The 11,252-nt window shown below is 50.6% G+C and overlaps 1 protein-coding gene across 3 annotated transcripts; it reads left to right on the top strand.

Annotated features, from left to right (window-relative positions):
* Nucleotides 1–618: 618 nt before the first annotated feature.
* Tmem177 (transmembrane protein 177) lies at nucleotides 619–9,742 on the top strand. Of its 3 annotated transcripts, XR_008217840.1 has the most exons (4): nucleotides 619–694; nucleotides 2,556–3,874; nucleotides 6,821–7,012; nucleotides 8,579–9,742. XR_008217840.1 is itself a non-coding variant. In XM_052736741.1 (2 exons), exon 2 carries the CDS (start codon nucleotides 2,771–2,773, stop codon nucleotides 3,704–3,706), a length of 936 nt encoding a protein of 311 aa, XP_052592701.1. In that variant the 5' UTR covers nucleotides 619–694; nucleotides 2,556–2,770; the 3' UTR covers nucleotides 3,707–5,855. The 3 variants fall into 3 exon arrangements, 1 of the variants encoding a protein (XP_052592701.1); XR_008217839.1 differs by lacking the exon at nucleotides 6,821–7,012; XM_052736741.1 differs by lacking the exons at nucleotides 6,821–7,012; nucleotides 8,579–9,742 and having other exon boundaries at nucleotides 2,556–5,855.
* Nucleotides 9,743–11,252: the final 1,510 nt, after the last annotated feature.

Here is an 11,252-nt window from a genome sequence, read left to right as displayed (position 1 = left end):
CATCCACATAAGAAGCCGGGTGTTTTGGTGCATGCTTGTAATCCAGCACTGGGTTGGCAGAAGCAGGTAGATCCTGGGGCTCACTGACCAGGTAGGTTAGTTTAATTGCTGACCCCCAGGTGCCAGTGAGAGACCCAATCTCCAAACAGTGGGGGGCTGGTTCCTGGGGTACACCATCCTAGGTTGACCTCTGGTCTTGACAAGTACATGTGCTATCCACGCTTCTACAGTTTGCTGGGTGTGCCTTCCAGTATGTATTTCTTGCTTAACCCTACTCTAGTCAATACCTATCTCACTTCTTGCAGGCCTCCCAAGGTCACTTGACCTTTGGAATGCAGGGGTCGTTCGTAGCAAATTCCAGACCTTCCTCACTAAGCTTGGCTCTCCTCCCAGCGTACTGCACAAATACTTATTCTACGCTGTTAGAGGAATCAGGACCAGATGACCATGGGGTCCGCGACACGTGAACCGGATGACAAAGTCCCCGGGCCGCTCCTCCGCCGTCTGAATACAACCCTAGAGAGCTCAGAGTCCAGAAAGGTTCCGCCAGGACCAGCGTGCAAGCGCTACTCCAAGTCCCTCCCACCAAGCCCCGCCCCAGCCACAAGGCCCCGCCCCCGAAGGCCCTAGACCGGCGTGCTTTGCGCTTGCCGGGCCCGGCGCGGGAGTCTCGCTTTCCAAGGGTTCTGCAGAGGTGAGCTCTCACGGGTAGCTATGTGCAGGGGAGTTCTCCCGCGACCCGCAGCTTCCGGGTGCTGTCGGGTTCCGGCTGTAGGAAGCAACCCTGGGGGGCATGGCGGAGCCGTGTGGGGGACCCTTCCAAAGCCAGAGTCCTACAGCCGCTGCTGGGCCAGCTCCGGGGCTCACGGGCCGACCTGGGAGAGTCCCTTGGCGCTCTCTCCTGGACCCCGCTTTTCCTAGCCTCAGTTTCCTCTTGGAAAGAATGACTTAATGCAGAATCCTGCGTTATATTGGCAGCAGTGCATTGCTTATCAAACGCTCTGCGTAGATAGGAATACAATGAAGTTGTATCCAAAGGTAAATAACAGTGATAATTAGTGACATAGTCATAGACGAAATAAGGTGCCCAGAATGTTCAAAAGTGCGCCTGTGAGACCCTGTCTCAAAAAAACCAAAACAGTATTGACTATGATAATGAATCCGGCTGATGGGCAGTTTTGGTCTATTTGTGTACATGTAAAGATAACATTTTTTTGAAGTGAAATGCTTGCTGTGGACCCCTAACGGCCTGTGGTCAGATACTGAGCCTGTACTCTTAAGTGACCAGCATGCCAAACAAAGTACCACACAGTGCATATCCTGACTGACAGTTTATTTTCCCTTAATTCGAGATGCTGGGGGTCCAAGACCGAGGTAGGGCCAGGCTCAGCTCCCTCAGGCCGTTCTCCTCAGCTAGCAAATGGCCATCTTTCCCCTGTATCCTCATGTGGTATTTTCTCTGCATGTGTCCTAATCTTAGACTGAAAGCAGTGAGATTTAATTAGAGCCATCCCAAGAACCTTAGGTATTTTCCATCTCACAGGCCCAAGCTCCAAATACAGCCGCATCCTAAGATAACCAAAATCTGGCCTCAAACATGGGAACTTGGGGTTGGGAGCACAATTCAGCATATGACACTGTCACTTGGGATTTTGGAAAAAAACAAAACCCAAAAAACTCTAATTTCACAGCTGAAAAAAATCAACCGTTGTGGTATAGGTTCCAGAGTTATGAGGATTTTTCTTGGACTGACTATATCGAGTCAGCCAGCTGCAAATCAAAAATGTTTGGGGGAAGTTTTCATCTGTGGTGAACACGGCATTGTTTCCCTAAGCATACAGCGTCACAAGGTCAGATGCGGTGTTTGCATTGTAGCGTACTGAAAGTCATCTATCGGTGACTTAGAACACAGGTAACATACAAATGCTAAGCTGTTCTTGTCAGAGATGAGCATCTGAAGGTCTTGGAGTCTGTGGGGGTCTAATCCCCTAAGGATATGCATATGTAGTGGGTGTTTATGTATAATATCTTTAATTTCCCTGTTTATTAGAATTACAGGTGTTTCCTAGTATAGTTAGCCTTCTGTGTCCGTGGATGCATAATCAGTCAGCCAAGAATTAAATGGTGTCTGCTGAGCTTGCAGACATTCAGTAGAGTAACTATATGTAGCATTGTGTTGTATTGGGTATTATAAGTAGAATCGAGATAATTTAAAGTATATAAGAGATATGCATAGGCTATATGCAGATGCTATGCTATTTATATAAAGCAGCTGATGGTCTTGGGGATCCTGGAACAGAACCCTTGCAGCTACTGAGAGACATCTGTATGTGGTCTCAGAACTGTGTCTAGCATATAGTAAGCTCTCTGTAAACTATACATGTGGCTCATGTCAGTTAGAGATTCACTATGGGATGAGTGGTGGGTGGAGTGGGCTGTTGAATACTTAATGCTGTGTCTAGCCATGGCAGTCAGAGTAATTCCAGCCGTTGCCAGAAGGATGTCCACTACACTTCGAGTCACTGACATGCTTTCTGTGTATTTACTCACCACAGCCACTGAGGCCGTTGTCAAGCACCTGCCTGGCAGATGGAGAATTGATGCTGTGAAGCCCCCAGGTGGTCTGACGCTGGAGCCCACACTGAGTCACGATGCAGTGTTAGCTTCAGTTTTCCACGGTGTGGCCCCGAGGCTGCTCGGTCTGTAACCTGACAGAATCACCGGCTGACTTCTCTTATTCTTGGCCCAGTTATCCGCAGAGACAATACTCATGGCTGGTCCTTTGTGGAGGGCTACAGCCTTTATACAGAGACACAGGACAGGACTGTTGGTGGGGTCCTGTGCGGGCCTGTTTGGGGTTCAAATCTCATTTCACCTCTTCTCGGATCCCATAGTCCAATGGCTCTACCAGTACTGGCCTCAGGGCCAGCCGGCTCCTCTTGCCCCTCAGCTGCAGAGCCTCTTCCAGGAGGTGCTACAGGACATGGGTGTCCCCTCAAGTCATCACTACAAGCCTTTCACCGCCTTTACTTTTCAGCCTGTGAGTGCTGGCTTCCCAAGATTTCCTACCGGGGCCATGGTGGGAATCCCTGCCATCTTCCTGGGTGGCTCTGTGACCACCATTGACCATACTGTGATCATACATGGGCAAAGAGTGAATTGGCAAAGCCCAGCAGGTGCCAGGCTGAGAGACGCCCTGACCCTGTCTCAGAATGCTCAGAAGTTTGCCTTAGCCAAAGAGGTGGTATACCTGGAGAGCAATGCGGCTACCCTACAGGCCCTGCCAGCCCCAGCTTGCCTCGCAGGAACCTGGGTACTCAGTGTGGGTATCAAGCATGCCCTGGGGCTGTATAGAGGCCCCCTGGGCTTTCGAGCTGCCTTCAGCTTGGTGGCAGTAGTGGCAGGCTATGTGGTCTACGCCTTCTGCAAGGACTCACTCACTGTTGCCCTGGAAGGCTGGCTGGACCGCCGCACCGCCTCTCTGTCAGCAGCCTATGCCCAGGGTGGAGTGGAATTCTATGAGAAGATCCTGTCAGGCAACCTAGCCCTCCGAAGCCTTTTGGGCCCACAAGGGGAGAAGCTGTACACACCAAGTGGAAACATTGTCCCCGGACACTGGTTCCGCATCAAACATTTACCCTACACTACCCGCCGGGACTCTCTACTACAGATGTGGAGGGGGACGCTCAACCCAGGGCGCTCCTGAGACGCCAGTCAACAGGGCGCTCCTGGCTCACATAGGCACCACCCTGTGATGAATTCTGGGGGAAACTTTGGATATGGCTGCATCCACAGCCCGAGGTCAGAACAGTGACCATCTTTGGAGTTAAACAGCTCAAGTCTGTCCTGTCATGAATGAACTTGGTGACTGTGGGTGAGTGCCTAAATGAATCTGAGTCTCGTTTACCTCAGCTACGAAGTGGGAAGGATTGATTACAGGGTCGAATGAGATTGGGAGCCTGAGGGCCTGGTAGAGAGCAACATAAATAAACAGGGTGTTCGTTCTTCTTGGTCTCTGAATCCCAGTGGGCTGTGGATGTCAGCCTGAGTCAGCACCAGACACGTTTCTGGTCCATCAACCCTCTCCTACAGTGGAGAACCACCCCGATCCTGATGTCAAATAGCTAACTTAGACCTAGACCTTAATCCCTCAGCAGTGCGGGATGAGGAGAGCTGTGGCCAGAGAACCAGGCCTCAGCTGGCCATTTGTGTTGTCTTCTCATTGGAGATTACATCTTCCCTGGGTCGGTCAGTCTTGAAGGATGTCGGCCTGGGACCCGTGTAACGCAGGGGAAAGGGGTTAGGCCACACCGAGGGAAAGGCACTCTGTGGCATCTGGTTATTCCTGGTAGAACACGAAAGGAGGGTGAACCAGGCCAGGCTGGAGAGTGACAGCATGGGATACCAGTGGCTTCTGCTCAGACTTTGCGTGTGGTCTGGAGTGCAGTGTGGTGCCAGCTGTAGGCCCTTCCCCTGGGCATGGCAGGCTGAGCGTGTGTGGACAAGGGACTTCACATCTCACAGGTCCCTAGCACCCAGGACAGCATACAATATGGGCCTGATAATGGATAGTGCTCTAGTTTCCTTTTCTGTGACTGTGGTAAAAATACTCTGACCAAAAGCAACTCCAGGAGAGTTGGCTTACACTTCCAAGTCATGATCCATCCTTGAGGGAAGTCAGAGCAGGAGCCACAGAGGAGCACTGCCTGCTGGTTCACTCTGACTCCCAGGCTTATGCACAGCTAGCTTTTTTATACAGCCCAAGGCTGCCTGCCGATGGAAGGGACCGTCCACAATGGGCTGGCCTTCTCATCACTTAACAGTTGAGATGATCCCGCAGGGACACACCCAGAGACCAGTGTGACCTAGGCAGCTCCTCAGTTGAGGCTTTCCCTTCTCAGGACTCTAGGCTGTTGACAGCTAACCAGGACAGATGGACAGTTCCTGGATGAATGACTCTCCATCCTGCTAACTCCACAGGTTCCCCGGGGCTTCTCTCAGTCGCTGCTCTTGCTGTATCCTAAGGGCCAAAAGGCCACGTCAGAAACCTAATTCTTAGGTGGAGAAGTCTGGACACCATGGGCTCCATCTTCTCCACACTCTCCAGTCCCACACCATCTACTTTCAATCTTGCCAGGAACCAAGATGGTGGCGGCAGGCCTCTGCCGATTTGCTCAAATCCTGGGGTTTAAATGGGCTTCAGTCCCATTGTGGCAGTGTTGAAAGGGGTGAAACCCGAGAGGCAGGGCCCAGTGGGCGGTGATTAGGTCATTTGGGGCGTCATCTTCAGGAAGGATTCATTCTGGTCTTGCACGGTGAGCTTTGCCGGGCATAAGTAACTGGCTTTGGTTTGCTTTAAGATTTGAGATGAGGTCTCAGTGTTGCCCAGGGTGGTCTTGAACTCATGGGTTCAAGTGGTCTTGGCACCTCAGCCTCCTGGGTAGCCAGCACTGCTGGTGTACCACCACACACCCAGCACAGACTGCTGCATACCTGTAATCCCAGGTTTGGGCAGGAGGATTACTAGTTTGAGGCCAAGCTGTGCTACATAGTGAAACCCTGTCTCAGGATAGCAGAAACCTGGGCATGGTGGCTCACATCTGTGATCCCCAACGCTTGGGAGGTTGAGGCAGAGGGGTTAGAGGCTAGCATGGGTTATATAGTAATAAGTTCCAGGCAAGACTGAGCCAGGCTGAGACTCTGTCTCAAAGGACAAGACTAGGTCTTCCCCCCGGCTTCCTGTGTGCCCTCTTCTGAGACACCTTCCATGAGGTCCCACCAGAGATGAGCAGAAGCAGGTGATGTTTTCCTGAACCTCCAGAGTGATGAGCTAAATAAACCACCTTTAAAAAATATCCAGCCTCAAGTATCTTTTTGTAACAGCAGAAAACACCAGTACAGGAAGGGAGCCCCAGTGTAGGGGAGAGCTGGTCCCTGAGGCAGCTCCTTATTTCACTCTCCTGCTCCTGGGCAGTCAGCTGTGCGTGTGCGTGTGTGTATATGTGTGTGTGTATGTGTGTGTGTGTGTGTGTGTGTGTGTGTGTGTGTGTGTGTGTGTGTGTGTGTGTGTGTTGCTCCCCTCTCTCACACAGTCAAATATACACAATCAGGCCAGAATACAGGGAACAGATCTGAGAGGTATGGCTGGTATGGCGTGGCTCTGCCCATGCCTGATTCCAGCTGGCCCTCCTGCTTCCGTCTCCTCCATTGTCCACTTTTCAGGGCCACCCAGCCGTGTCTGAAGCTGGACATTTGCAAAGAAGCCATTCTGTAGCGAGGACAGTCTGGAAAGTCAACGCAGTGGGCTTTGAAAGATTGGTTCCCTAGACTTTAGGGCTTTTGCACGGTGCACATACCAGGATGTTCGGGACGTTGAGCCGTGGCCATCCTAGCAAATCCTTGTTCTGTTCGCTGAACTCACTGCTGTTCATGCAGCTCTTCTTCAGATCCTTCCAAAGCCTGTCCTGGTGATCTGGGGGGGGGGGGGGGGGGGGGGGGGGTCTCACTTTGTAGCTCTGGCTGGCCTTGAACTAAAAGAGATGCTCCGAAGTGCTGGGGTTAACGGCGTTTGCTGCCACTCCTGGTAATTCTGTAGGCTGCCATTGTTAGGTTGGGATTGTGGAGGCAACCAGCGTCTCCAGAAGCAGCATTGTTTGTCACTTTAACTAGAATGACTGAAGGGCCACAGTCCCTGAGGAAGTGGAGACTGTGCATGGCACAGGGGCGTGGAGGTGTTCCAGGAGGGAAAGTGGGGAAGATTCCTCCTGCGGGTCTGTTCCCCTGCAGACCCATCAAAGAGACGTGTTGATCCTCTCCTCAGAAGTGGAACCTGGCGGCCCGCCCTCAGGTGTCAGCAGTGGCCTTTCCTGACCAGAGCTTCTCAGTGCACTTGAAGGCCGTTAACCCTCCAGCCATCGACTGGGAAATTCCTTGGCGGCAACGAAGAGGAAAGGACGGACCCGTGCGCTCCTCTGGGGGTAGAGGATGCTGGGAAATGAACATAAAGTGAGAGGTAGGGGGTGGGGAGACCAGAGAAGATGGATCAGTGGGCAAGAGTGGTTGGCTCACAGGCATGAGGACCTGAGTGTGAGCCCCTAGCATCCATATCAGAAGCTGAGCGCGGCTTCCTACGTGCCTGTCGTCCCCTCAGTGATGAGGGGAGCAGAGACACTGGGGACATCACTGGGGCTTGCTGGCTGCCAGCGTAGCTCCGGTTCAGTGAGAGGCCGGCTCAAGACAATGAGGCAGAGAGCTGGCGAGGTGGCTAGGGAGTTAAGTGTGTGCATTGTTCTTTCAGAAGACCAGGGTTTGGTTCCCAGCACATACTTTGCGCTGCTAATAACCCCATGTAACTAAAGCTTCAGAGGATCCAACACCCTCTTCTGGCCTCTGTAGGTATTGCACTCACACGTACATACCACACACAGAAACACAACTAAAAATGAAAATTAAAAAAAAAAAATAAGGTGGAGAGTGTAGACCAGGACATGTGACATCTTCCTCCGGCCTCTTGAGGCACACACGTGGGTGTATACCACACATGCACACACAGAGTGAGAGATGGTCTTTTACAACAACTGTACCAGTCCTATAACAGTGAAGAATATCCAGTGTTCCTGAGTTGTAAAATTGATACAAGCATATGCTCTTGGTGACAGTCGACTCTTTTCACCCAGTAACTTCAGGCATTGAAATTTGTGCTCGGAGTATAACCCACAGGCTTAAACAGTGTGTGTCTGAAGACATACATAAGAACATGCCTGTGCTGCAAGTAGTTTTAAAAATAGAAATAGCCGGGCGGTGGTGGCGCACGCCTTTAATCCCAGCACTCGGGAGGCAGAGCCAGGCGGATCTCTGTGAGTTCGAGGCCAGCCTGGGCTACCAAGTGAGTCCCAGGAAAGGCGCAAAGCTACACAGAGAAACCCTGTCTCGAAAAACCAAAAAAAAAAAAAAAAAAAAAAAAAAAAAAAAAAAAAAAGAAATAATGGAAATGTTGAATAGCAATGACTTAGGAAACCATGGATGTTGTTTAGGCACTAAACGGCATTCAAATGTAATTAGGCTGAGGATGGGACTCAGTTGGTAGGATGGTTGCCTCGCAGCACAAAGACCTGGGTTTGATTTTCAGCACTAGGCATGGTGGTGCACCCCTGCAAATCCCAGCACTCAGGAAGTAAAGGTTCATGGTTATCTTCGGATTTATGAATTTGAGGCTAGCCCAGAATACATGAGACCCAATTCCAAAAAAAAGATATTAATCTCGAGAACTTGTAGGACTGTGTGGGAATATTAGTTATAACCGATACATATATCAAATATATATTGATAGTCAAAAAGAATTAAAAAAAAAAAACACCCAAAAAACAAGACTTGTGTTTGACAGCCACAACAATAGAAACATGTAAGACCTGGGAGAAAACTCAGAAGCGTGTGTGTGTGTGTGTGTGTGAGAGAGAGAGAGAGAGAGAGAGAGAGAGAGAGAGAGAGAGAGAGAGAGAGAGAGAGAGAGAGAGAAAGAGAGAGAGAGAGAAATAATATTCAAAGGGGCATGGACTTTACACTCTCTTTCTGCCTCAAGGTGACAAATCCTGGCACCCCTGCTTCTGGCCCTGCGTTCTTGGGGTGTGGCCAACCTTCTGTCTATCGGTAGCTGTGGAAGCCATGAAAGCCTCTTCGAACCTGCTGTGGAAGCAGATTTCCCTGGCAATTCCAGTTGTTTCCCCAGACCGTGGCATGAAGCTGAGCGTGGGCACAGTGACAGCGCCCCCTGCAGGCAGCTCCATTACCACCGTGTCATGAAGCTGAGCGTGGGCACGGTGACAGCGCCCCCTTCGGGCAGCTCTTCTCCAGTGGAGACTTCGGCGCTGAGACGCCTCATGGTCCCAGGCAGCCTTTCAGAGAACTCTGGAGTCTGGGGCTCTTCCTCTGCCCTCTCTGGTGTCAAGAGGAGTTTTTGGAGCTTGGGAGGTAGCTCAGTCAGTAGAGTCCGTACTTTGCAAGCATGAGGAATGAAGTTTGATCCCCAAAACCCACATTTTAAAAAAGCCAGGTTTGTAACTCGGGAGGCAGAGACTAATGGATTCCTGGGGCTCACTGGCCAACCACCCTAGCCTGTTCATTGATTTCCAGGTAAATTGAAAGACAGTTTCCCAAAAAGCAAGATTAAAGACAAAGACAGAATAAAGACATTTGCCGCCAAACCCGACAACCTGATGCGCATGGAGAAAAGAGAGAAGCAACTCCACAGCCCTCCTCTGACCTCATGTGTATAGTGGCACTGGAGCACACACACACAAATGAATAAATAAATGTAATTTTAAAAACTTTTTAAAAGATGGTAGCAGGGCTGGAGTGTAGCACGGATCTTAAAAGGTCTTATTAATGAAAATAAACCTGGAGCATGGTATTGGGGGTGAACGCTGGAAGATCAGAAAAGCAGAACAAGCCACAGCCACCTTACCTCACCAATTCCTCAGCTGGTCCTGTTTCCTCAGGCTGGAAGCCTCTGAGTCCTCATCCAGAATGAATCTCAGCTGAACTGCTTCTCAAAAGCCTAAAAGCTTAACCAGGCTCTGGTTCCCAGTCCTCACTCCTTATATACCTTTCTGCTTTCTGCCATCATTTCCTGGGATTAAAGGCGTATTCACCATGCCTGGCTGTTTCCAGTGTGGCTTTGAACTCACAGAGATCCAGACTGATCTCTGCCTTTGGAATGCTAGGATTAAAGGTGTGAGTGCCACCATTTTCTGGCCTTTATGTCTATCTAGTGGCTGTTCTGTTCTCTGACCCCAGATAAGTTTATTAGGGTGCACAGTATTTTGGGGAACACAATGTCACCACACTGGAGAGCTGGCTCAGTGGGTAAAATCACTTGCTGCTCTTCCAGAGGACCCAAGGTCAGTTTCCAGCACCCACACTGGGCAGCTCACAACCACCCATAACTCCAGCTCCAGGGGATTCAACACCTTCCTTTGACCTCCTTGGGTACCCACATACATGCGGCATATATATAAATAGAAGTTTTTTTAAAAAGATGGGTAGTGACTGGAGATGTCCAAAGCTGACCTCTGACCGCCACACACATGCACGCATGTGCTCCACCCAGACACACCTCCAACCTCTCCTGTCTCTTCCCCCTTGGTCCTTCAAACGCCTTCCACCCGGTGTTCTCCCATCTGATTGTCTAGCCTCGGGGTACCTCAACAAACACCGTCGCCCCCTCACCCAGGCAGGTGTACGAACTCCGTGGGCCTCACCTCTGCCCTCAGGCAGCTCTACAGTCACACCTGCAGTGGTAACATGTGAGACCAGAGCGTGGGACATGCTTGAAGGAGCACAGGAGAGGGCATCGAACTCAGCTTGAAGGGACAGAGAGGACATCCTAGGAGAGAAGCCCTGCTGCCCGAACCCTAAGGGTTGACCGACATCATAATGCCCTGACTTTATATGATGCTCTTAGTATGTGCCATGTGTTTTGCATACATTAGCTTTGGTGAGCCCTGCAATAGTCATATTACTCTGTTGTAGTCTGAATATTGGTGTCACTCCAAAATTCATGCACTGAGACCTGAGCCTCTGTCTGGTAATTTTAAATGGTAAGGCCACTGAGGAGGTGTCCTGGTTTGATTGTCTGTTGCTGTGACAAGTCCTTGACCAAAAGCACCTTGGGGAGGAATGCATTTATTTGGCTTACAGGTGACAGTCCCTCATTGAAAAGCCAGGGCAGGATTGTGGGGGAATGCTGACGAATGGCTTGCTTCCCGGCTCACATGCAGTTACCTTTCTTATACAACCCAGGACCACCTGTCCGAGGGAGACGTGACCCATGGGGGCTCGACCCTCCTTCACTAATTAGCAATCAAAACAATGCCCCCACAGACATGCCCACAGGCTGGTCTGATGGAGGCAGTTCCTCAACTGAGGTTTCCTCTTCCCAGGTGTCTCTAGTTTTTAGAGTTGACAGAAACCAACCATCACAGGACATGATTAAACCGTGAAGGCAGACTGGAGTTGAGGTGCTTATAGAATGACCAAAGGAGCCCATTTGCCCCTGCTGCCAGGTAGAGGCACATAGGAGATACCACATGTGAATAATAGACCCTCCCCAGACATCAAATCAGCCAGCACTTTGACCCAGGACTTCTCAGCTTCCAGAGGGAGGAGCCAAACATTGCTACTTGGTCATTTCGTCACAGCAGGACAAATGTACCAGGACACCTCCATCTTACACAGGACATGAAAATAGAGGGAGG

The sequence above is a fragment of the Peromyscus californicus genome, unplaced genomic scaffold (genome assembly GCF_007827085.1).
Source record: "Peromyscus californicus insignis strain IS unplaced genomic scaffold, ASM782708v3 Scaffold_14__1_contigs__length_90479793_seg_2, whole genome shotgun sequence".
Lineage (NCBI taxonomy): Eukaryota > Metazoa > Chordata > Mammalia > Rodentia > Cricetidae > Peromyscus > Peromyscus californicus.
This window is presented reverse-complemented; position numbering and strand designations above follow the sequence as displayed.